Genomic DNA, 24821 nt, shown 5'->3' with positions numbered 1-24821 from the left:
CACCAAATTTACCTACTCAAAGAAGCAGTTATCAATAAAAGTCAAAAGAATTTGAAGTGACACCATTAAAATTGAAATATAATTTGCTTAATAATTATTATTGAAGTGGTCAGAGGATGTTCTAGGTGCTAAAGAAACACTTGAACAAGAAGAAACAAATACATATCCTTTTGAAATGAGTATCTTCTGAGAGGAATCAGATGAGAAACACAGAACAAACACACCAATAATATAATATGTGGGTATTCTTTTGTGTGTATGCTGACTGGGGAGTCAGAGCCTCATGCTCTTACTTGGCTCTTCCACTCATGGCTGTCACTCTACCACTTGAGTCACACTTCCACTAAAGTACAACTGACCGGCAGTATGCACAAAACTCATTAATGAACACTTGCATGGAGTCTGAGATCTGCAACCCTCATGTAATCACCACTCAACTCAAGATAAAGCTTATTCCCAGCAAGCTACAAGTTCCCTTCCATAGGCAACTTTCCACTCCCTAAACTCTGTGCTCACGATTTTCATGTAAATGGAATAAAATAGTATGTATTTTGTGTCTTTGTCCTTTTCCTGATTAATATGGATGTGAGTCTCACCTGTGTTGTAATGTAGTATTAGTACATCATTGTACTGTATTGTAATAATACATTATTTGAATACTAAAATGCTATTTAGAATCATCGTTTATTTATCCAGTCTTCTGATGTTATTTAGCTATTTAGAATGGAATTGCTTTCAATATTATTACACAAATCTTACATGTCTTTTTGAGAGTAGCGTGTGTGTGTGTGTGTGTGTGTGTGTGTGTGTGTGTGTTGCTTAGTACTAGAGCTTGAACTCGGAGCTTCTCACTCTGTTTCTTTTCCCCTTAAGGCTGGTGCTCTACCACTTGAGCCACACTTCTATTTCCTGCTATTTGCTAGCTAGAGAATTGAGATAAGAGTCTCACAAATTTTGTGTTCTAGGGTGAGCTTTGAATGAACAATGATTCTTAAAGCTCTACCTCCTGAGTAGCTAAATACTATATGTCTTTAAGAAGATTTAAAAACACAACAACAAAACCCAGGCCAGGAACATGGCCTAGTGTACAGTACTCGCCTCTCTCATGAAGCCCTGGTATGACATACACAGAAAAAGCCGGAATTAGTGCTATGGCTCAAGTGGCAGAGTGCTAGCCTGGAGAAAACTCAAGGACAGTGCCCAGACCCTGAGTTTAAGCTCCAGAACTGGCCAAAAAAAAAAAAAAAAAAATACCACTCATTCTATTCAGCTCTGGTGGCTCACATTGTAATCCTAGCTACTCAAGCCAGGAAATCTGAGGCTCAGAGTTCAGGCAGCATGGACAGCAAAGTCTGTAAGACTCTTATATCCAGTTAATCGCCAGAAAAGGTAGAAGTAGAACTGTGGCTCAAAAGATAGAGTGCTAGCCTTTAGCAATAAAGCTTCAGGCCCCAGGACCAGCACAAAAATAACAACCATTGAGATGATTGTGTGATTTTTCATCCTTTATTCTGCTTATTTGTTGCATTATATTTATTGATTTGTATGTATAGAAATATTCTTGCATCTCTAGAATAAAACCACGAGGGCTTTTTTTTTTTTTTTTTTTTTTTTTTTTGCCAGTCCTGGGGCTTGAACTCAGGCCTAAGCACTGTCCTTGGGCTTTCTCAAGGCTAGCGCTCTACCACTTGAGCCACAACACCACTTCTGGCTTTTTATGTGTATGTGATACCAAGGAATCAAACTTGGGTCTTCAGGCATGCTAGGCAAGCACTCTACCAGTAGGCCAAACTCCCAGCCCTCGACTAGGGCTTTACCTCAAGCCCTTACACTCTTTCTCAGCTTTTTCACTCAAGGTTGATATTCTACCACTTGAGTGGTAATTTTGGCTTTTTGCTGACTAACTGGAGATAAGAGTCTCACAGATTTGTGAGCCCAGTCTAGCTTTAAGCAGTGGTTTTCATGTCTCATGCTACTAAGTAGCCAGGATTATAAACATGAACCATAGACGTGTTATTAAATCAATATTATGGAGAATTTTTGTGTCTATATTTAACAAGGAAATTGGTCTATAATTTTCTCTCATTTTTCTGTCTCATACTCTCTCCTTGACTTTCCCTTTTCTCTTCACTTTTCTTTTTGTCCTTATTGCATTTGTTGTTCTGTTTTGGGTGGGGGTTTTCTATTTGTTTTTTGTTTGTTTGTTTGTTTGTTTGTCATGGGGCTTAAACTCTGGGTCTGGGCCCTATCCCTGCACAATTCAGCTCAAGGCTCTCACTCTGCCACTTGAGCCACAGCAGCACTTCTGGTTTTCTGGTGGTTAAAGATAAGAGTCTCACAGACTTTTGTGCTTAAGCTGGGTTTGAACCACGATCCTCAGATCTCAGCTTCCTGAGTAGCTAGGATTATAGGCATGAAACACCAGCGCCTGGTTCCTTACTCTGTTTTGATATCAAGATTATATGTCTTCATAAACTGAAGAAAGACACAATGAATTTCTATTTTGTGTCAAATCATTTGAGGAGTGTTGTATTATTTCTTCTTTATAATGTCTAGTCTAATTCAGCAGTGAATGCATCTGATCCTGGTCTTTCTTGAGAGATTCTTAATGATCTCTTTGATTGTTAGCTTCTTATAGATCTAGAAGTTTATCAATTTTTCTAGACTTTCTGGTTCATTAGAATATAAGTTTATATATATCTTGCTCATCCTGTGGATTGTACTCAGGGCCTAAGAACTGGCCTTGAGCTTTCTCAGGGTTAGCACTCTACCCTTAAGCCATAGCACCACTTCCAGCCCTTTTCATATATGGTACCAAGGAATCGAACCCAAGGCTTCATGCATGCTAGACAAGTACTCTACCACTAGGCCACAATCCTGGCCTAGAATAGGTTTTGAAAGCATTTCCTAGTGAAACTGTAGCAAACACCCGTCAGGATGCAAATTCCCAAGGCAGGTCCCAGTGCTTTCAGACCTGGCCTGGTATGTGTCCTGTGAAGATTGCATGATTTGAAGGATCAGGGCTCTGAGTGCTTTCATTCATAAGGTCCAGGAGACAGCCTCTGGAAGCCTAATACTATGCCAGCTACAGACTCAGTGCTTTGTTTCTGCTATGATACTCAGATGATGGGACTTATTTCACGCCAGCTGGCCTCCAACCAATGTGCCCTTTACTGACAGAACTCTTCCTGGCTTGAACTTCTCTATAGGACCATATCAGGATTTCTCCCTTACTGTGACACCAGTGTTCTGGGACTCCCTGGGCCATAATCGTTTCTTGTTTTCAAGCCCCAAGATTAATTCAGTTCTACACAATAGTTCTTCTCTCAAGATGACATTTTTCTATAGAGCTTCATGATCCAGAGGGCAACAAAGTATCATTCTCTGCCAAGGCTAGCTGTTCATACAAGAGCAGTCACTGCCTATCCAATTCACTCACTAGCTTTAGGCTTGCAGCTAGAATTGTTAGCCTATCACCAGGGCCATCCATTCATTCGTTGCCAAACATTTTGACTAATTCCATACTTAACTGTGGTGAATAGTGTCACAATAAAACATGGCTATGAAGGTATCTCTGTTGTATGTTGATTTTTATTCCTTTGGATATGTACCCAGGAGTTGGATTATATGATAACTCTATTTTTAGGTTTTGAGGAAGCTCCATACAAATTTTCCATAGTAGCTAGACTAATTTACATTTCCCCATTAATAATGTATAAATGTTCTTTCCTTGTGCATGGGGGTAGTCCTGGGGCCTGAATTCAGGGCCAGGGTGCCATCCCTTAGCTTTTTGCTCAAGGTTGATATTTTACCATTTGAGCCACACCTGCACCTCTAGCTTTTGGGTAATTAATTGGAGGTAAAAGTCTCAAGTAGTTTCAGGCTTGGGCTAGCTGTGAATTGTGATCCTCAGATCTCAGCTCACTGAGTAGCTAGGAATATATACTTGAGTCATTGATCCCAGCCTAAAGGTTCCCTTATAAAGAGATTTGAGAAGATTGAAATTAGCACTCTCATCAGATATGCTATTAAATACCAGACAGTTGTTGAGAAGGCCAGTTAAAGCCTAACGGCCTTGTTTCTGAATTTTACTCCAACAAAGTATTAATTAAATCATATGGTAATTATAATAAAACCAAAGAACTTTATTTCACAAGTTCTCAGTCAATTAAAAAGTAAACAAGCTGGGCGCAATGTCTCACGCCTATAATCTTAGCTAGTCAGGAGGCTGAGACCTGAGGAGCTCCGCTCAAAGCCAGCCAGGGCACTAAAGTCCATGAGACTCTTATCTCCGATTAACTACTAGAAAACTGGACATGGCACTGTGACTTAAGGGTAGGGCAGTAAACTTGAGCTGAAGAGCTCAGGGACAACGCCCAGGCCTAGAGTTCAGGTCCCACAACCAACCAAAAAAAAAAAAAAAAAAAAGTAAACCAAGAGAGTTCTCATGGTAACTGTTTGTCAAGGGCTAAAGATGACTTGAAGGCATCTGAAAACCTAGTAGATGCAGGTTTCTAGAGACCCACCACGTACTAAGCCATTGGAAGACAACAGGTTCCTGGCACTCTGCTACAAACCTCCAAAACCCTGGAGCTTGGCTTGGCTCACTGTGACACCTGCCTGGCCTCATCTTGAGAATCTTGAGTACTTCTGCAGAGTGAATGTGATTCCAGGCCCAGAAAGGCACCTTTCACTTTCAGACAACCTCTGGGATGGCCTGCTCTGAGGGTCCTTTTCCACTCTACCAGTATCCCTGTGACCCAGCCATTTGGTACATTTAGACTTTTAGAGGTAGTGGTAAGAAACAAGTGGAGAAGCAAAACTCAGAGCAAATGTGACTTCGACTTTATTAGAAATCAGACAGGGCCCTCAGATAGGGGACAGAGCTATATACTGGCCTAACATGGATCTTCTTGGCAGAGCTCAAGAGAGTAGGACTAAGCTCAAGGGTCCCAGTTAGGCTCCTCAAAGAGGCCATTGCTGGGCAGGATGCCAGGATGCTGAAGGAAAATGAGGGGCTGAGGCTCTTTTTTTTAATGGCCTGAATGAGACAAGGATTTGGTGAAAGAAAATGACTGGTAAGGCCATAGGACAGGAAGGTCATGGAAAGAGAACGAGAGGGTGGAGTCAGGGCTGTAGTGGGTCCAGCTGCTTCTAGGGCAGGACGATTATGGCTCCCTGCCCCATCTTCTGGTCCTACTTGTCACCCCACTTGGCCACCTTTGTGAACACAGGCGTTGGGAGGAAGCGGCTGGTCTTCATGTAAGCAGAGATCTTCCTCAGGCCCTGGGAATAAGGAGAGAGCCAGAGCTCAGTCTGCTGTCCATTCGCCTGAGCAGCCCCACTCCAGGAGCAGCCTGTTCATGGAGATCCAGTGGTGGGCCCAGTCCAGCCTGCTTAGTCCTCCGGATTTTTCTCACTATTTTTTTTTTTTTTTTTTGAGATAGGAGTCTTATGGACTTTCTGGCCCTGTCCCCAGCTCTGGGAAGGGAGCTTTCAGTTTCCTGTATCAAGGCAGACTAGACACTACCAGATGCTTTAAAACCACTAGACATTACAAGATAGGGTAAATAAGTTACTCAATTGCAAAAAGTCATTCTAGCATTATCTCTTATCAGGAAGGAATTTGAAGCCCGGAGGGTTAAAAAATTTCCTGTAAGGGTGAGTGACTGAAGTCAATACTCTCTGTGTAGATGTGAAAATGAATGTAGGTAACTTAAGGAGATGAATAGGCTTGGAAAAGATGTGAAAATTATTATTATTATTATTTTGTCCATCATGGGGCTTGAATTCTGGGTTTGGGCACTGTCCCTGAGTGCTTCAGCTCAAGACTACCACCCTACCTCTGGATCTGGGAGCTCTCCCTGAGCTCTTCAGTTCAAGGCTACAGCCCTACCCCTTGAGCCTCAGCCTCACTTCCCATTTTCTAGTGATTAATTGGAGATAAGAGTCTAACAGTCTTTAGTGCCCGGGCTGGCTTTGAACCCCAATCCTCAGATCTCAGCCTCCTGAGTAGCTAGGATTACAGGCGTGAGCCACCATGCTGGCTGAAAATTATTTTTTTAAAGGTGACATACTCATAAAGTGACATGTCGAATTAAAATCTCTTTATACAACTACTTAAGGATAAGAGAAAGGGAGAAGAGAGAAGAAAAATGGGAAGGGAGAGGAAGGGATTGAGGTGAGGAGAAGAGAGGAACGGGGAGGGGAGGGGAAGAGAAAGGGAGGGAAAGGGAGGAGAGTGGTGGATTTCTTATCCACACAGCTGGTGAGAGAAACAAGGCTAAGTCAGTCCCAGCCCTGGGTCAGCTATTCTGTGCTCTCTGTGAGCTCCCCTACCCTACTCTCCACAGGAGGCCCTATGACTCCCTCTGCTCTGGAATGTTCCTTTTTCACAAGGACACTCCTGCTTTCCTGGTTTTATACAATGACAGAGGGATCCAGAACATGCCAGTAGAGCAGACCTCAAATCCTGCATAAAATGAACACATAGAGGAAGACCAAACTGACATATCTGGCTTGCTCCAATCTTTTTCCAGAAAGCAGAAAATCCAAACTTTTTACCTGATGTCTGAGTCTGATCTCACTATGCCCCAACCCATCTCATCTCCAGCCCTACTGAAGAGAACCCGGCTGAATGACAGTAGGCATATAGAGTACTTGAATGATTCCTAAAATATTCAGAGATCCTTAGCCAGGTGCCAGTTCCTCGGCTTATAATCCTAGCTACTCAGGAGGCTAAGATCTGAAGATTGCAATTTGAAGCAAGCCCGGGCAAGAAGGTCCATAAGACTCTTATCTCCAATAAACTACTCAGAAAAATCCAGAAGTGGTGCTGCAGCTCAAGTGTTAAAGCACTATCCTTAAGCAAAGGGTCAGTACCCGGGCCCAGAGTTCAAGCTCCAGGACTGGGGGGTGGGGTAAGAAAGGATCCTGAACTCACAATGCAGGCCCACAAGTCTCAAGTTCTAACTCTCAGCTCTCCCATCCCTCTGGACAGTCCAGAAAGTTCTTGTACAATCCCTAAGGCTTCATCTCAAGGACCACAACCAGAGCTGATGACCTATCTGAGAAAGTACATTTCTTGATGATGCGTGGGGGAGAGAATTGATTCCAGGAAGAAATCACTGTCCCCCTGATGCCTCCAACTCCCAAATCTGGTTTTGTTGATGCCAAACATAGAGACTGAATGCACCATGAGTAGCTGTGAAGTAAAGCTCCAGCTGGGCTCCCTGGAACCTGTATGGAACTGCCTGAACCTCACTAAGTACCATTTCTGCTTTCTGCTATACTGAGTCCCAAGATGGGTGAAGGCCTATCTTTTCATTGTCTGGCTAGAACTACATTGCGTTTCATACACAGAATAAGTAGAATATCAATCTGAAAAAGAGTATTAGTTCATTTCACAGACAAAACACATGAGATAGTAAAGAGGAATGGAAAAAGTTGACAGGGAGAAAACAAGGTAGCCACTATCAAGCAATTGAAAGAAAAAATCCATCTAGGCACTGGTGGCTCATACCTGCAATACTAGCTACTCAAGCAGCTAAGTCTGAGGATCACGGTTCAAAACCACCTTGGAAAGAAAAGTCTGTGAGACTCTTATCTCCAATTAATCACCAAAAAGCTGGAAGTGGAGCTATGGTTCAAGTGGTAAAGTGCCAGCCTTGAGTGAAAAAGTCTAAGAAGAGCAAGAGGTCCTGAGTTCAAGGCCTGGTACTAAAAGAAGAAGGAAGAGGAGGAGGAGAAGGAGGAGGAGGAGGAGGAGGGTCCTGTGGTCACAGTGCCTCCCTGATCATCCCAGTCAGGGAGCTGAACAAAGCTTCCTTCAGGTTACCCAGCACAGCTTCCACTGGCACTGAGACCTTGAATGAGTAACTCACCCTCTACAGTCTCGGGTTCCTAACCTGTCTAATGGAATAGATTGCTCCACCCACCTTGCAGGGATGCTGTAGTGATAAACTTGGCTCAACAGATACAAGCTGCCAAGCACAGGAGCTGGCAGAAGACCAGCTCTCAGTAAACCCTTGTTATTCTTCACTCAGCTCCAGGACTAGGGAGGCATCATGGGAGGGGAGAAAGGAAGAAGTTCATCCATGAGGAAGGAGGATGGGGGTGAGGGGGGTGTCACCTCAACGCGGGCAATGAAGTCCTTCAGATTTGGAAATGCATCCAAGCACTTGGGCTCAAATATTTGGTTCCTCTCTATCACATCATAAGCGATGAAATCCACAAAGGTGATCTGCAGAAAGCTAAAAATGAATAGGCTGAAATCTTATAAAATGGAAAGAAGGAAACTTTCCCTTCCTTGTTACCCTCCTCTTTACCTTGTCCCCTGCGAACCATGGCTGCTTCCCTAGGAACTGGGAGAAGAGCTTCATCATTTCAGGGAGTTGCTCCAAGTATTCTAGCTTCAGTTTCTCCTGAGATAGAAAACAGCTGTCAGTCAAGAAATCTAATAACAGATGCTCGCAGGGATGTGACCAGAAGGGAACACTGTTGGTGGGAGTGTAAACTTGTTCAACCACTCTGGTAAGCAGTGTGAAGTATAGAGCTCCCCTATGACCCAGCAATCCCACTCCTAGGCATTTACCCAAATGTCCAGAAACAAGGACATACTAAAGCCACTAGCACAAACAATCTTCATTGCAGCACTCTTTACCATAGCTAAGATATGGAACCAACCCAGATGCCCCTCAGTAGATGACTGGATAAAGAAGATGTGGTATTTATACGCAATGGAATTCTATACTGCCATCAGAAAGAATAACATCACCCCATTTGTAAGGAAATGGAAAGACCTGGGAAAGAATCATACTAGGTAAATTAAGCCAGACCCAAAGGAACATAGGCTCCATGGTTTCCCTCATTTGTAATAACTAGTACACATTGAGGATTGTCCTAGCAGAGGATCACAATAGCTCAAAAGCTATGTACATATGGCCATATAGGATGAGACTAAGTGAAATGAAATCTAGGATATGAAAACAAGACGTTTATCTTTGTGATTAGTGTTTTTAATGTACTATGTAAAGTTATTTCTTTTCTCTTTTTCCCCCTATGGTTTATCTCATATTGTTATTGTATCTGACTTTGTTACCTGGTATATTGTACATACGTTTATTTCTTTATTTGAAATAGGGAAGGGAAGGGAAAAAATGAGATGATTGGGAGGGTGGAGGAGGGAAAGTGGGAGAAAAACAAGAGAAGGGGTATCAATGTTCAAGAAGTAATGCACTCACTATCTGACAAATGTAACTGTAACCTCCTCTATACGTTACCCCAACAATTGAAATAAAATAAAATAAACAAATAAGTAAATAGAAAACAGTTGTCACCACCCTCACACACAAATTCCCAGACAGAGTCATGAGGCTCCAGTAGGCTGTGCGGGGCCCTGGTTGGGCCATGGTGAGCAGCCATCTTCCCTAAAATTGAGCCTGGCTCCAGGCTTTCATACATCAGCATTGATTGTAGACTCCTACAGTTAGAAGAAATCATGTGTCAGAGGAGATTAAAAATCAGACACAAAGTACACTGTTGTGAGTCTCATCAATGATGTTCAACCCCTTCCTTTGTATCACTCCAAGAACATGTGAGTGAGTACCTGGCAGGCTCTGGGCTCAAACTTGGGCAGAATAAAAGAAAAACTAAGAACAAAAAATGCATTCCACAAAGGAAACCCTATGTTCTTTCTAGGGTGGTGGCAGAAGAAGGTCATGAACTGATGATCTTTTTTTCAAAAAGATGGATTCCCTTCTTGAACACTTGTTTGTTAAACTTATCATTTGAAATATGATGCAAAAATCAATGTTAATAAATTCTTTAATAAAAAAGATGAATTTGAAATGATGAAAGAAAAGAGGAATAGGATAAAAGGCATTTAGGCTAACTGGGAAAATCCATCAAGAAATGACTACAGGAAAGCTGAGTGACAGTACCTGTTATACTGGCTACTCAGGAGGCTGAGATCTTACGATTGTGACTCAAAGCTAATCTGGTGGATAAATCTGAAAAAAAAATCTGTCTCTAATTAGCCAACAAAAAGTCAGAAGTGGGGGTGTGCTCAAATGCTAGAGAGCCAGTCTTGACTGAAAAAGCCAAACAAAAACTCAAGGCTCTGATTTTAAGCCCTGGTACTGGCGAGAGAGAGAGAGAGAGAGAGAGAGAGAGAGAGAGAGAGAGAGAGAGAGAGAGAGAGAGAGAGAGAGTAGCAGTGGTGTGTTCAGCCAGCTGGAGACATGGCTTAAAGGAAGCAATTGAGTCAGAACTGAGGACTCAGAACACAAACTTAACTACCCACGTACTGAATTTCTACCTAGGGGGTCTGGAATGGCTCCTAATATTTAGTGGCAGGTGATTTGCAGTTTCCATTAGAAAATACAACAGAGGTCCCTCTGTTGGTGGATTTTGTGAGGGTGTCTTTTTGTTTGGTTTTGGGACAGAATCTTAATATATAGCACAGGCTTTAGCCTAAACCTTCCATTCTCCTGTCTCAGCCTCCTGAGTGTTCCCATCATGCCCAGCTCTGTTGGTAATTGAAAACACCATTTGTGGGATGATAACACAAAGGTGTTCAGATAACTAAGTGGACAGAGGAGTTGGAAATACAAAGGAATGGTCCCTCTTCCTCTCTGTATCTCTTAGCCCAGCGGGGAACTCACAAAGTCAGGGCTGTAGCAAATTCTGGCCAGCTGCATGCGAGTATCCATAAGCTGGTTCTCCAACATGTCCACCCGGATCTTCTCCTCCTCTGTCTCCCCACCTGCAGCCACACAGAGGCACCCTCATCATCCTGCCCCAGCCATTGTACCCACACATACACACCCAGCCAGCAGCCAGCCCCACTCACACAGGTTGTGCTTGCGGGCAACGTAGCGCAGGATGGCATTGCTCTGGGTAATTTTGTGAGATCCATCAATCAAGTACGGCAGCTGGATGGACAAGTAGGAAAGATCAGGTCCCAGCAGCCCCTTCTCTGAGTTAGACAGTATGCCTGGCCATAGTGCACCCCACAGAAATGCCCTAAAGAATGAATGCAAGAGCTCAAGCACAGAGCACCACAGAGACACTGCGTAGTCTGGAATGAGAACCCAGGAGAATAAACGAACCTGAAACCTCTGAGCAGAACATGGAGAAGAGAAAGAAACACCTGGAGTTTCCCCAGACCACCCCTTCCCCTGCACTTACATTGGGGAAGTCCAGGCCCAGCTTGAATTTCTCACTCAGCCACTGGCTTCCATCATAGTCAGGAGCTGTAGTGAACAAGGCCAAGTGAAAACAAACCCCCCTCAGTCCAGCCCTCTGTCCCCAGCGCCCCTGAGGCAATGGATCTGAATCTGACCAGCTCTGTCCACATTCCAAGGCTACAGGGGTGTAGAACATTGTGAGGCTGAGGGATGGGAGAACCAGGTTCACACAAGGTTAGGCCATTGCTAAGCAATCCCACCCAACTACAGGCAGAGAAGGCCCCAGCCCTCTACTCCCAGCTCCATGCAATGGAATATCAAACTGCATGCTATGGGGGCTGTCCCTGGGTGCAGGTGGGGGAAGCCTGCAGAGATGAGCAAAAGGAGGCCACAGTATGGTGGCTGGTCACCCCAATGGGCAAGAATTGGTCAGGAGTCTGAGCAGGAAGTGTGCTTACCACCTCCCATAGTGTATCTCTTCTCCTCATAGCTTGAGTCTGTGTACTCCAGGAGCAGGCGGATGCCATGAGCCAGCTGGGAGAGATGGCAGATGACAAGTCAGCAGGGGAGGTCCTTGTGTGGCTTTAGCGCCCCCAGGTGAGCCTCTCCCTCCTGAGGTCAGTATTTCCAGGTACACACAAGCACTTCTCCACCCCTAACAAGCCTCCCAACCCCGCTCCCACAGCCTTCTGCCTGGGACACAGAGAGGGTTCCAACAATTCTTGCAGAGGATGCATTTCCTAGAAACAGACCCCTGTTTATCAGCAATTTCCACCCTTTGTTCCGGTCCTATGAGGCAAGGGGACCCCTGGCTCACCCCACGGATGTCCCAATAACCCAGCGTCATGGACATGGTGCTGGTGCTGTGAAGTGATGCCAACAGAAGCCTGCCCACAGTTCTCCCAGATCAGAGAGTGCCAGGTGCAGGCAGGGGTGGCTGAGCCCGGGCTGCGGGCTGCGGGCTGCTTTTACCCCTCCCCTCCCCGCCCCTCACGGCCACCAATCCCCGAGGCAGGAAGGGTTAGGGGGCGGAGCGCCCACCCTCAGGAATGGGGGAAATCCAATCCCAGTCAAAAGGCCCAGCTCTGCCCGCGGTCCTCCAGCCGCGGCCCACCCCGCCTGACCTGCTGAGTCCTGGGAGATGCTCCAGATAGTGACCCAGCAACGCTGTCCTCCCTTCCTTCTCTTCTCTTACTTTCTGTCTTCGCCCTTGGCTGGGTTCTGGAGTTATTGTGAATTCTGGAGACTCAAGATGCCAGGGTCAAACCATTTTTTAAAAAATGCAAAAGAGGCTGCGGGGGGAGGAAGGGGGCCAGGGTCCCCAACCTGAGAGGTCAGTGCTCCTTTTCTGCATCCTAAATTCATAGCAATCAGGCCAGTCTGCAGGTCTATTATGGTGTGCTAAGGCCGGTAACTCAAGAGTTTGTCACTGGGACTCTCCACCTCCCTCCCCATCCAGATACACACACACACACACACACACACACACGCACACATGAGGATTGCAATAAATACAGACCTTTAATTAAAACAAAGACAAAGTGATTGTCTCTAGGTTTTGTGCAAAATCTAGACACATAAGGTCACATAGGATGAGGCTAAATGAAAGGATCTCCAGGATATGGAAACAAGAGCTTTATCTTGTGTGATTGTTGTTTTTAATGTTCTGATATTTCTCTTCTCTTTTGTTGCCCTTTGGTCAATCTCATACTGTTACAGTATCTGACTTTGTTACCTGGCATATTGTATATATGTTTATTTGATTATTTGAAATAGGAAAAGGAAGGAGGCAAAACAAGATGATTGGGAGGGGATGGGAGGAGGGAAATGGGGACAAAAACATGAAAAGGGGTATCAATGTGTGAGAAATAATGCACCTACTATCTGATGAATGTAACTAACCCCACAATACATTAAAATAAAAAAATAAATTTTAAAAAAAGAAAAGGGGATTGGAGCTATGGCTCAATAAGTAGAGTACCAGCCAATGAACAAAAGTACCAGGTACTCCATGCCAGTCACAATCTTGGACTTTTAAAAAAGAAAGAAAGATTGGGAGGGAGTTTGGGGAGGGAAAGTAGGAGAAAAACATGGGAAGGGATAACAATGTTCAAGAAGTAATGTACTCACTACCTTACAAATGTAACTGCAACCCCTCTATACATCACTCTGACAATAAAATAAAATTTAAAAAGGAAGGAAGGGAGGGAGGGAGGGAGGGAGGGAGGGAGGGAGGGAAGGAGGGAGGAAGAGAGAGAGGGAAAAGAAAGTCAGGGCATGTAAGGCCCTCATGTGAGAAGGTAAAAGGGAACACACTGAATACACAGAATGATAGATCCAGAGCCAGACTGACTCAAGGGCTGTGTGAGCAAGAAGTAGATAACTACTCTGGACCTTGAGTTCCCTCCTCGTCAATAATGATGCAGGAAAAGACCTTAAGACATGGATTTTTTTAGTGAAATTTTTGTCATATCTAGTGGGCATATAGCACCTTTCTCACTGTGAAATCTCCCCCTAATTTTAGCAGACTGGCACAATAAAGTGAGCCAGAATGCAAGGCCCAGAGCTTGAGCCCCAGTACTGACAGTTCTGGAGGGAAAAGGGGAAGAAAGAAGGAAAACAAATGGGAATGCTTAGCAGATGTGGACTCCAGCACTGGGCAAGATTAAAGATCAAGGAACTGAAGATAATCAGAAAGAAAAATCAAAAGTTTTGCCTAGCCAGCCCCTGGTGGCTCACATCTATAATCCTAGCTACTCAAGAGATCTGAGAAGTGCAGTTTGAAGCCAGCTCAGGCAAGAAAGTCTATGAGACTCTTATCTCCAAATAACAACCAAAAAAAAAAAAAAAGCTACAAATGGAGCCCTGACTCAAGTGGTAGATTGCTAGCTTTGAACACAAAGCTTGAGGACAGCACTCAGTCCCAGAGTTCAAACCTCAGAACCAGCACAAAAAGAGAAAATTTTGCCTAATGAAGAAGCAGAAGCATGAAATATGTATTTGGTAGTTTTCATGGAGTTTGAAGAGTGTTTGGAGATGAAAGGAAGGAAGGAGAAGAGCAGAGGTTTTCTGGCTATTAACTACTTTCATGCTGAGTGAAGGGGACAACACCAGGGAAAGATCAGAACTCAAAACTTTCATGACAGTGCTTTATCTGGGACTTCATGTTTTGTTTTGTTTTGTTTTGCCATTTTAGCCTCTTCTTTGGATGTCTCTCTTTAGTTCCCTTGCCTATTTAGTTTGTTGGATTTGGTGGGGATTAGTTTCTTAAGTTTCCTGTAGATATCGGATATTAAGCATTTGTCTGATGTATTATTGGTAAATACTTTTTCCTAGTTGGTTGACTGTCTTTCTACTTTGGTAGCTATGCTTTTATCTGTGCAGAAACTTTTCATTTTTAGGTAGTCCCATTTGTTGAGTCTCTCTCCAATCTGTTGTGACCCTGAGACTCTGTTCAGGAAGTTTTTGCCTGTGCCTACGAGTTCCAGTGTCTCTCCTACACTATTGTGTACCAGTTTCAAAGTTTCCAGTCTGACATTGAGGTCTTTGATCCATTTTGAGTTAATGCTTGTGCATGGCGATAGGCTAAGATCAATTTTTAGTTTTCTGCATGTGGCTGCCCAGTTTTCCCAGGACTAATAATTGAATAGCCCATGTTTGTTCCACTGTATATCTCTGGCCCCTTTGTCAAATATAAGTTGACTATAGGTATGTGGTTTTATTTCTGGATCTTCTATTCTGTTCCATTGATCTTCCGGTCCGTTTTTGTGCCAATACCATGCTGTTTTTATTATTATGGCTCTGTAGTAGAGTTTGATGTGTGTAATTGTAATAGAGGTGGAGAATTCTTTTATTTTATATGTTTATTAGTTTGTTTGTCAGTCCTGGGGCTTGAACTCTGAGCCTGGACACTGTCGCTGAGCTCTTCAGCTCAAGGCTACCACACCCTACTCCTTGAGCCACAGGACTTTAATGCCTGGGCTGGCTTTGAACTGCAATTCTCAGATGTCAGCCTCCTGAGTGGCCAGGATTACAGATGTGAGCCACCGGGCCTGGCTTTCTTTTAATTTATGGTTATTATAAAGGTGATGTACAGGGCTGGGATGTAGCTCAGTGGCAAAGCACTTGCCTAGCAAATACAAAATCCTGGGTCTGATCCCCAGTACTAAAAAAGAGAAAAAGCAGAGTTTAGCCAGGCACAGTGGCTCACACCTGTAATCCTCGCTACTTATATCCAATTAACCACTAGAAAACCAGAAGAGGCACTGTGGCTGAAGGGGTATGGTGGTAGCCTTGAGCTAAAGAGCTCATAGATAGCTCCCAGGCCCAAAATTCAAGCTCCACAACCAACAAAATAAAAAATAATTTTAAAAAGTGATGTACAGAGGGGTTACAGTGTGTGTGTGTGTGTGTGTGTGTGTGTGTGTGTGTGTGTGTGTGTGTGTGTTCATACTAGGGCTTGAACTTAGGATCTGGGTACTGTCCCTTAACTTTTTCTCTCAAGGTTAGGATTCTACTTGGTCCTCACTTTGGTTTTTGGTGTTCATTGGAGATAAGTGTTTTATAGACTTTACTGGACGGTCTGGCTTCGAACCATTATCCTCAGATCTCAGCTTCTTGAATAGGGAGGATTACAGGCATGAGCTACCAGCACCTGGCTTCTATGAGACTCTTATCTTCTATTAGCCAGTACAAAGCTAGAAGTGGAGCTGTGGCTCAAGTGGTAGGAAAGAGCACTCTGACAGAGTTCAAGCCCCAGCACTGGCGCACACACACAAAAATAATGTACAGTTAACAGTTTGGTGTTAGTTGGGGATTGGTGGCAGCATACGTAGAATTCTAGAGGATAAGTAGCTCTAATGAGTACAAATGAGAAATAAGACCAGTAAAGATAGATCCATCAAGAGATGAACATTGTGATAAGAATTAGGAGATAAAAATATATACTTTCGCTGGGCACCAGAGGCTCATGCCTGTAATCCTAGCTATTCAGGAAGCTGAGATCTGAGGGTTGTGGTTTGAAGCCAGCCTGGGCAGAAAAAAAAAGTTCCTGTGAGACTCTTACTTTCAATTAACCACTCAAAAACTGGAAGTGGTGCCATGGCTCAAGTGGTAGATCACTAGCCTTGAGCACATCAAAGCTCAGGGACAGTGCCCAGGTCCTGAGTTCAAGCCCCATAACCAACAAAAAAACAACAAGAAACATATACTTTAAAGTCCAGGTAGGAATAGTAGAAGCCTTTCAAATATAGACCACCACAATAGATACAACAGATGATTGATTTGGCCAAACCCAGCCCTCTTTCTCTGTTCAGTGCATCTCTTCTTTTCTGGCTGGGAAGAGAGGTCAAGTTCTCTGGAAATGATTACATAGGAATCATGGACTTTACTGACCAGGTTGGCTTTGAACAGAGATCCTCAGATCTCAGCCTCCAGAATAGCTAGGAGCATTGGCTTGATCCACCAGCACCCAGTTCAAATTTTCTTTTCTCTCTCTCTTTTTTTTTTTTTTTTGCCAGTCCTGGGCTTGAACTCAGGGCTTGAGCACTGTCCTTGGACTTTCTCAAGGCTAGAGCTCTACCACTTGAGTCCTCAGCACCAGTTCCAGCTCTTTTCTATATATGTGGTACCAAGGAATCGAACCCGGGTCTTTGTGCATTCTAGGTAAGCACTTTACCACTAGGCCAGAATCCCAGCCCTTTTCTTTTCTCTTTTGAGGTTGATTCTTTTTTCCAGTCCTGGGGACTGAACGCAGGGCCTGAGCACTGCCCTTGGGCTTTCCTCAAGGCTAATGCTCTACCACTTGAGCCACAACACCACTTCTGGCTTTTCTTTGTATGTGGTACCAAGGAATCAAACCCTAGTCTTTGTGCATACTAGGCAAGCACTCTACCACTAGGCCAAACTCCCGGCCCCATAATTCTGAATTTTAAGTCTAATACATCTTTGTTTTTAATACAGTTTGCTTTTTTAAAATTTGAGCCTGAAAATTAGGGATGGGAAAGCATGGCACCTATTGGGTTTTTTTGTTTGTTTTGCTACCATTTATTTTTATGGAAAATACCGTAATGTGAAATTTACCATCTTACCCATTTTAACAGTTGAGTCATATTATGTGAATTCATAATGTTGGTATCACCATCACCATCCAGTTTGGTAATACTTTTCATCTTGAAAAATGGAAGGTCTACACAGTAAATAACTACTAACCCTGCTGCCTTCTGTCCCTGAAGCCACATCACTTATTTTCTCTATGACTCTCTTGCATTTACACACCATAATCTTTTACACATGGCTTCATGGCTTATATTCATGCTCTCGTGAGTTGTTATACTATGAACCTGAATATAGAAATTTATATTTGAGAATTTTCATGGAGTTTAGTACAAAAATGGAAATGGTGTACTGTTTTTCATTTTTTTGATAACCTGCCTGATTTCTACAGTAGCTATATCATTTTCTATTCTCACCAACAGGGCAAAAGAGTTCCAGTTACTCCACACAATTACCTAATCTATCACCGCTGTTTGATAGTAATTATTCCATAATGTGTGATCCTCACTAGAAGTTTGATTTAAATTTTGGCAATGATTAGTGGTCTTGAGAAATCTTCCCTGTGCTTTTGGCATTTGCATAGGCAGAGAAATGTCTATCTGAGTTTTTTAGTCAATGTTTGAATCTATTTGTAACCTGTTTGCTATAGACACCAATATTTGTAAATAACACTTCATGAGGCAAAGGTGCATCCATGAAGTATGTATGAGTTATCATTGCTTCTACACAATGATACAGGGAGGAACTATGACCAGTAATATGAAATATTGGCATGCCATGGAATATTATTTGCTGACTTCTAGGCTGCTATGTATTTTAGTCTAGCCTAATATTTTTATGCATCCACATAACTTTCATCACACTTTCACATTAATTCCATTGTTTCTTTTGATAATTTCATTTGTCCGTAAGTTCTATTTTGTTTGTTTGTTTTTGTAGATCCTGGGGCTTGAACTCGAGGCCTGGGCACTGTCCCTGAGCTTCTTCTACTCAAGGCTACTTGAGCCACAGTGCCACTTCTAACATTTTCTGAGTAGTTTATTGAAGATGAGAGTCTCACAGACTCTCTTGCCTGGGCTGGTTTTGAATTTCAATCCTCAGATCTCAGCCTCTTGAATAGTTAGGATTACAGGTGTGAGCCAACAGCACCCAGCCTTAAGTTCAATTTTAACAAATTCTTTTCAATTTCTGAGTTTCCTAAACATTAGTTATATGCCAGGCACTATCAAATATATCAGAAATAAGATGTCCCAATCCTTCTAAATAAATTTTTTATTGAGTTAGTTGAAAATGGACATAGTACTGAATACAATTCAGCAGGGAAAGTTTATGTATTGAGACTACAGAGCCGAACACCAGATCAGAGAGGGCTTCCAAGAGGAGGGGACAGAAGGTGGTGATCCATGAACTACTTAGGCTCTCCCCACCATCACTGGCACCCCTCTAGTCATGGCTGACAGGGAACTGCAGTTTTTACTCTGGATGGAGCCCTGCACAGAAGGATCACCTTCGGCAGAAATCCCAGGGTATGCACATGGGAATATGAGTAGGGCGCTGCCATGACCCGGATACCATCTAACCCTGCTTAGCCACTAAGAGTCCCCTCTCTTCTCCATCATTCAGCCCAGCTGTGGATATCAGAACAAAGAACCCCCACTTTGTCAACACCAACAGCCCAGAAAAAAAACAGAAGCAACAAGACAGAACTAGTATAGCTCAGGCTTTACTGGGTGTGGTGTGGGGTGGGGTGGAGAGGTGTTTACATAGAACTGGACAATCCCCACACGGGAGACTGGGGCCTATACACCAGGTAAAACTGGTCTTTCAGGCAATGCTGAGAACTGGGGTCAGTCAAGCAGGACAGAGGCTGTGAGGTTGGATTCGGGGCCAAGACAAGGAATTAGGTAGTGGGATAACTTTACTAAAGAAATGGAGATCTGAAGCTTACAGAGGCTCAATTACAGGAGGGCATGAGTAGAAAAAAGGAGATTATAGCCTTTGCAGAGAAGGGAGAAGCAAGAGGGCAAAAGGACTGAGAAGGCTGAGGCAGCCGTGTGGGGAGCCAGCTGAGAGGCCCGCGGGTGTAGACAGATCTTCCTTCTGAGTCTTGCACAGTCCTACTTGTGACCCCACGTGGCTAGTTTTAAAAACATGGGTTTGGGGAGGAAGCGATCAGTTTTCATGTATGTAGAGATCTTCTTCAGTCCCTGCAGGTAGGAAAGAAAACACAGGAGCTTAGGTAATAAGGGAGCCAAAGAGAGACAGGGTTATGTAACACCCTCCTTCTCCAATGGCTAGAAAGTGGGCCAGGGCTACACACATCCCAAACTGGTCTCCTTTATGTCCTCTGGGTACATTCCTTTCTTCCCTCCTACATGAGGCCCTGTCTGCATGCGTACATTCCCTTTCCTCCTTGAAGCGCTGGTCTTATGCGTAATGAAAAGGAAGAAGGCGCTAGCAAAACAGGACAGAGAACTTGCCCCGACAGATCCTGAGTAAACCCAGATCTCACCGTGACTCAGGGACTTCTGAGTTTAGGGGAAGAATCAGAGCCACAAAGAAAGTACTAGCTGCCACAACTACCAATCTGAGTCAGAAAGCTGAAACTTCCTCACCTAACACCCCAGTATAATCTCCCTGTGCTTAATCCACCTCATCTCTTGTCCAGAGAGAACAAGGTGAATAACAATAAGACACACAATGGTCTACCTTACAAGGATCATTTCTAACGGATTCCTAGATGATCCAGGGATGCCAACAGGCTAGGTCCACTGAGGTTCAGGCTCCACTGTCATGTGCTCCAGCATTCCTACAGTGTCACCCCAGGACCAAAGCAGAACTGATGGGAGCTAGTTAAGAAAGCACATGGTTCCAGCCAAGTGCTGGTGGCTTATTCCTGTAATCTTAGGTATTCAGGAAGGTGAGAGCTGAGAATCACAGGACAAAGAAGATAAATAAATCTCAGAAGCTCTTCAATTAACCAGAAAAAAAACCCACAGAAGTGAAGGTATGCGTCAAGTAGTACAGTACCAGCCTTGAAGGGACAAGCCAAGCAACGACTCAAGGCCCTAAGTTCAAGCCCCAGTGTCGGCATTCATGGACATGCACGCACAGGTACTCATGGGCGCACACACACACACACACACACACACACACACACACACACGTGCGCACACACATGCACCACATTGCTTTATAGAGAAAACAAATAAACAAATTCCAGGCTAAAATAGTTGCACTGATGCCTGCAACATCCAAATCCAGAGTCAAGTAGGTTTTGCTGGTGACAAACAAGTAGACTTAGAGTGGAGAATGATGAGCTATGAGATGAGGCCAACTCGATTTCTTCTACATCCACATAGAACCATGTGCCCAGTATAGACTATTTCTGCCCCTTTCTGCTATCCCCAGGCTCAGGATAGGGGACATCTTCGCGTTTCTTAAGTAGAGTCCAGGAGGTTGGCATAGTGGTAGAGTGCTTGTCTCGCACCACATACACAGAAAAAGCTAGAAGTGATGCTGTTGCTCAAGTGGTAGAGCACTAGGCCTTGAGAAAGCCTAAAGACAGTGCTCAGGCCCTGAGTTCAAGCCCCAGGACTGACAAAAAATGCTTAAATATCCAGAAGAGAGGAGAAAAAGGTATGAGCCCATTTCACAGACATAAAGCATAAGATGGGACAGAGAAGGGGGAGAAATAAGATATTAAGCGACTTAACCAATTCAAAATAAATTTCCTTTAAGATGGCTGCCAGAATGCTTGTCAATCCAACAACAACCATAGCCATGTGGAATCTAACCCAGAAAAGCCTCCTGCAGAGCAGGTGTGAATATTGTCTGTGTCTTTGTATTTTCCATCAATCCCACCCCATCTCACTCTCCCATTACCACCTGCTCATAGTCTGCTGACTCCTCCTTCCTCCTCCACAGGGTCCTGGGCAGGAAACCCAGGATGCACAAGAGCTGAGGCTTTTTCTTTTGCTATAAAACATGGGCAGCCACTGACTGTAGCCTATAAACTAAGCAAGAAGCCCACAGGGAGCCCAGCACAGCCTCCCCTGGCCCTGAGAATGAGTAAACTCACCCTCTACAGCCTCAGGTTATTAATCTGTCCAATGAGACAGATTGCTCTGCAACCCTGCAGGGATGCTGTAATGATAAACTTGGCTCAATAGATGCAAGCTGCCAAGCACAGGGGCTGACAGAAAGCCAGCACTCAGTAAACCCTCATTATTTATTGATTTTCCAGTCCTGGCGCTTGAACTTAGGGCCTGACCACTGCCCTTGGACTTTCTCAAGGCTAGAGCTCCACCACTTAAGCCACAGTGCCACTTCCAGCTTTTTCTGTGTATGTAGTACTCAGGAATCAAATCAGGTCTTGGTGCATGCTAGGCAAGCACTCTATCACTAGGCCAAACTCGTGGCCCCAATCTTCGTTATTTTTCACTCAGCTCCAAGACTAGGGAAGCAGTGGGGAAAGGAGGAAGGGAAAAAGTTCATTCATGAGAAAGGAGGATGGAGCCATCACCTCAAAGCGGGAAAGGAAGTCCTTCAGATTGGGGAACGCATCCAGACACTTGGGTTCAAACACTCGGTGCATATCAAGGACATCATAAGCCAGGAAATCCACATAGGTGATCTGCAGGAACAGAATGAGTGGGTGAAATCTCAAAGTGTGTGAAAGTAGACAAGCGCTCCTCCCTGTGACCCCCTTCCTTACCTTGTTGCCTGCAAACCACGGCCGCTTGCCCAGGAACTGTGAGAGGAGCTTCATCTTGTCAGGAAGGCCCTCCAAGAACTCAGGCCTCAGCTTTTCCTGAGGCAGAAAACAGCTGTCAGCATCTTTTGGTGCAACCCCCACCACTGGGCTGACAGGCCAGTCTCAGAGGGGCTAAGAAGACCTCAGCCACTTGCTCTAGGACTGTGCCTCCATCAGTGCCCAGGTTTCATCTGCCTTTAGTGAGCTGTTGTGAACCAGAGCTCCACTGCCAGAGTTGTTAGGAAGTAATGCAAGAATACAATTCTGTCCCTGAATTTGCAGTGGCATCCCAGACATTTGTGTGGCAGATTCTGGTGTCCAAAGTGTCATGGAGGCTAAAAAAGTTATGAAAGTAGGAACACAGCTACAAGAGAAGACAGATTTCTACCTAGCGCATGGTCAAAGAATGGAATGCATATTTGATTGGTTGGATGAGTTGGATGATGTAGAGGAATGTTGGATGTTGAAAGAAAGGAAGGAAAGGAAAAGAGATGCTGAAAGTGACCACAAGCTGCCAGTTAATCAAACGCTCTGATACTGGGGTCCAGAGCACAGATGACAGAAGACCAAGTACATAATGTTCTCCCCTCTTTTACTTATTTCTCATGATTTGCATCTCTACATTCCAAAAACAGACAGATAGTGAGAACTCAGGAGTCAAGGCCCATGACAAAGGTCAAAGTTGGAGAGAATTTGAGCACATGAATTGACCTCATAGAAACAATGTCCTACCAACATACACTTACTGGTTAAAAATGGATTCACAGTGTTCATTACCTAAATCTGAGAACAGGGATCAATTTGTTGTTAGGATAGGAAAACATGGAAATTCAATACCAAAAGTGAGGTCAAGCTGGGCAATGGTGACTCATGACTATAATCCTAACTACTCAGGAAGCTAAGATATGAGCATTAAGGTTCAAAGCCAGCAGAAAAGTCCTTGCATGAGACTCTGATATCCAATTAATCACTGAAAAAGCTGGAAGTGTCACTGTGGCTCAAGTGGTAGGGCTCTAGCCTTGAGCAAAAAGGAACTTAGAGACTGGGGGGGAAAAAAAGAGGGCAAATGTCCAAAGGGTGGTGCATATATAAATACGGATTTTAGACTTTACTCTTTCTACATCTTTATTGCCCCAGCCCTACCAGAAACTCACAAAGTCAGGATTGTAGCAGAGCATGCCAAACTGTACACGGATGTCCCAAACCTGGTTCTCCAAAATGTCCACACGAATCTTCTCCTCCTCTGTCTCCCCACCTGCAGCCACACAACACAGAGGCATCCTCACCATCCCCTCTAGCCAAGCTCAGGGAATGGCCACTGCCTGCCCCCCCCACACACCAGCAGCCAGCCCCACTCACACAGGTTGTGCTTGCGGGCAATGTAGCGCAGGATGGCGTTGCTCTGGGTGATCCTGTGAGCTCCATCAATCAAGTAGGGCAGCTGGGTGGACAAGCAGGGAAGGTCACAAGAGGCCCAAGGCCCCAGCAGCTCTTCCCTGGTTAGGACAGACATACAACCTGGCACTCAGTGTGCCTGGCCCTGGTGACCCCACATAAACACACTGCAGAATGAATGCAAGAGCTGGAGCACAGAGCATCACAGAGACATGAGAGCCCAGGAGAATATATGAGCCTAAAAGCGTTTAGCAGAACATGGAGATGAGTAAAGAACACCTGGAGTTTCCCAGACTGCACCTACATTGGGGAAGTCCAGGCCCAGCTTGAATTTCTCACTCAGCCACTGGCTTCTGTCATAGTCAGGAGCTGTGATGGACAAGGTCAAGTAAAAACAAACCTCCCTCAGTCCAGCCTTCCTTACCCAGGACCCCCTGGGCAGTCAGTCTGGTCCTGTACAACCCAATCCAAGTACAAAGGGGTCTGAGCGCTCCACGCCCAGCTTCATGCAATGGAATACAAAACTACTCAGTTCTGGGATTTGAAAGGGGCAGGTCCCAAATGCAGGTGGAAGAAGCCTGCAGAACTGAGCAACAGGAGGTCATGGTATGGGTATCTGGGTATTATTGGGCAGAGGTTGGGCAAGGGTTTGAAAAAGAGCTGTCTTTACCATCCCCCATAGTGTATAGCTTCTCCTCGTAGCTTGAGTCCGTGTATTCCAGGAGCAGGCGGATGGCGTGAGCAAGCTGGGAAAATGGCAAATAACAGAGATCAGAAAAGGAGGCTGTACAATTTCACCTCCAGGTGATTTAGCCTACACCTAACAATACCTTATACACACAATGCTCATGCTGTATCACACACACACACACACACACACACACACACACACACACACACCCCTCAATGTGAGCACCAGAGTGCAGAGAGGTACAAGCAGAGAAATCCAGCCAAGATTCCAGAAGATCCATGTTCTAGAATCCTCTCCTGGCTGCATTCTCTCCTCCTCACTCCCATCCCACTACACTCTTGCATCACGTCTCCCTTGCTCACCCCGCGGATGTCCCAGTAACCCAGCGTCATGGCCATGGTGCTTCCACAAGCACTGCGACTGAGCCTAGTGCTCTCTCTCAGCAGGACCAGGCTCTGACTGCCTCTGAGCACCACCAGCCAGGGCCTGGGCCTGGTGACAGCCCCACCCCCAGCTTCTTGGCCCCTCCTCCCAAGCACCACCCTCTTCTTCTGAGCCTCTTGGCCAGGAAAACCAGGAGAGGGAGCCTGTGACTCAGAGGCAGGAAAGAGGAAGAATTACTGCTGTCTTAACCCTCCAGGGTTTAGGGAGCCAAGTCTGAGCACCCAGAAGTCAAAAAGGCAGGGATCATCTTCCCCAACCATACCCATGCACCCCACACTCTCCAGGTCCCCAG

The 24821-nt window shown here is 44.7% G+C and overlaps 2 protein-coding genes across 2 annotated transcripts; both read right to left on the bottom strand.

Moving 5' to 3' along the window:
* Positions 1-4823: 4823 nt before the first annotated feature.
* On the bottom strand, positions 4824-12131 carry LOC150061466 (glutathione S-transferase Mu 2). The gene is made up of 8 exons (XM_090334372.1): positions 12007-12131; positions 11648-11723; positions 11191-11255; positions 10853-10934; positions 10665-10765; positions 8328-8423; positions 8132-8242; positions 4824-5286 (listed from the first exon to the last, which is right to left on the bottom strand). The coding sequence occupies exons 1-8, from the start codon at positions 12040-12042 to the stop codon at positions 5197-5199; spliced, it is 657 nt and encodes a 218-aa protein (XP_090190498.1). The 5' UTR covers positions 12043-12131; the 3' UTR covers positions 4824-5196.
* A 7188-nt stretch (positions 12132-19319) lies between these two features.
* LOC150061465 (glutathione S-transferase Mu 1-like) lies at positions 19320-24548 on the bottom strand. The gene is made up of 8 exons (XM_090334370.1): positions 24448-24548; positions 24065-24140; positions 23699-23763; positions 23359-23440; positions 23154-23254; positions 21961-22056; positions 21769-21879; positions 19320-19450 (listed from the first exon to the last, which is right to left on the bottom strand). Exons 1-8 carry the CDS (start codon positions 24481-24483, stop codon positions 19361-19363), a joined length of 657 nt encoding a protein of 218 aa, XP_090190496.1. The 5' UTR covers positions 24484-24548; the 3' UTR covers positions 19320-19360.
* Positions 24549-24821: the final 273 nt, after the last annotated feature.

This window comes from Megascapheus bottae, chromosome 6 (genome assembly GCF_031878675.1).
Source record: "Megascapheus bottae isolate mThoBot1 chromosome 6, mThoBot2.hap1, whole genome shotgun sequence".
In the NCBI taxonomy this organism is placed as follows: domain Eukaryota; kingdom Metazoa; phylum Chordata; class Mammalia; order Rodentia; family Geomyidae; genus Megascapheus; species Megascapheus bottae.
This window is presented reverse-complemented; position numbering and strand designations above follow the sequence as displayed.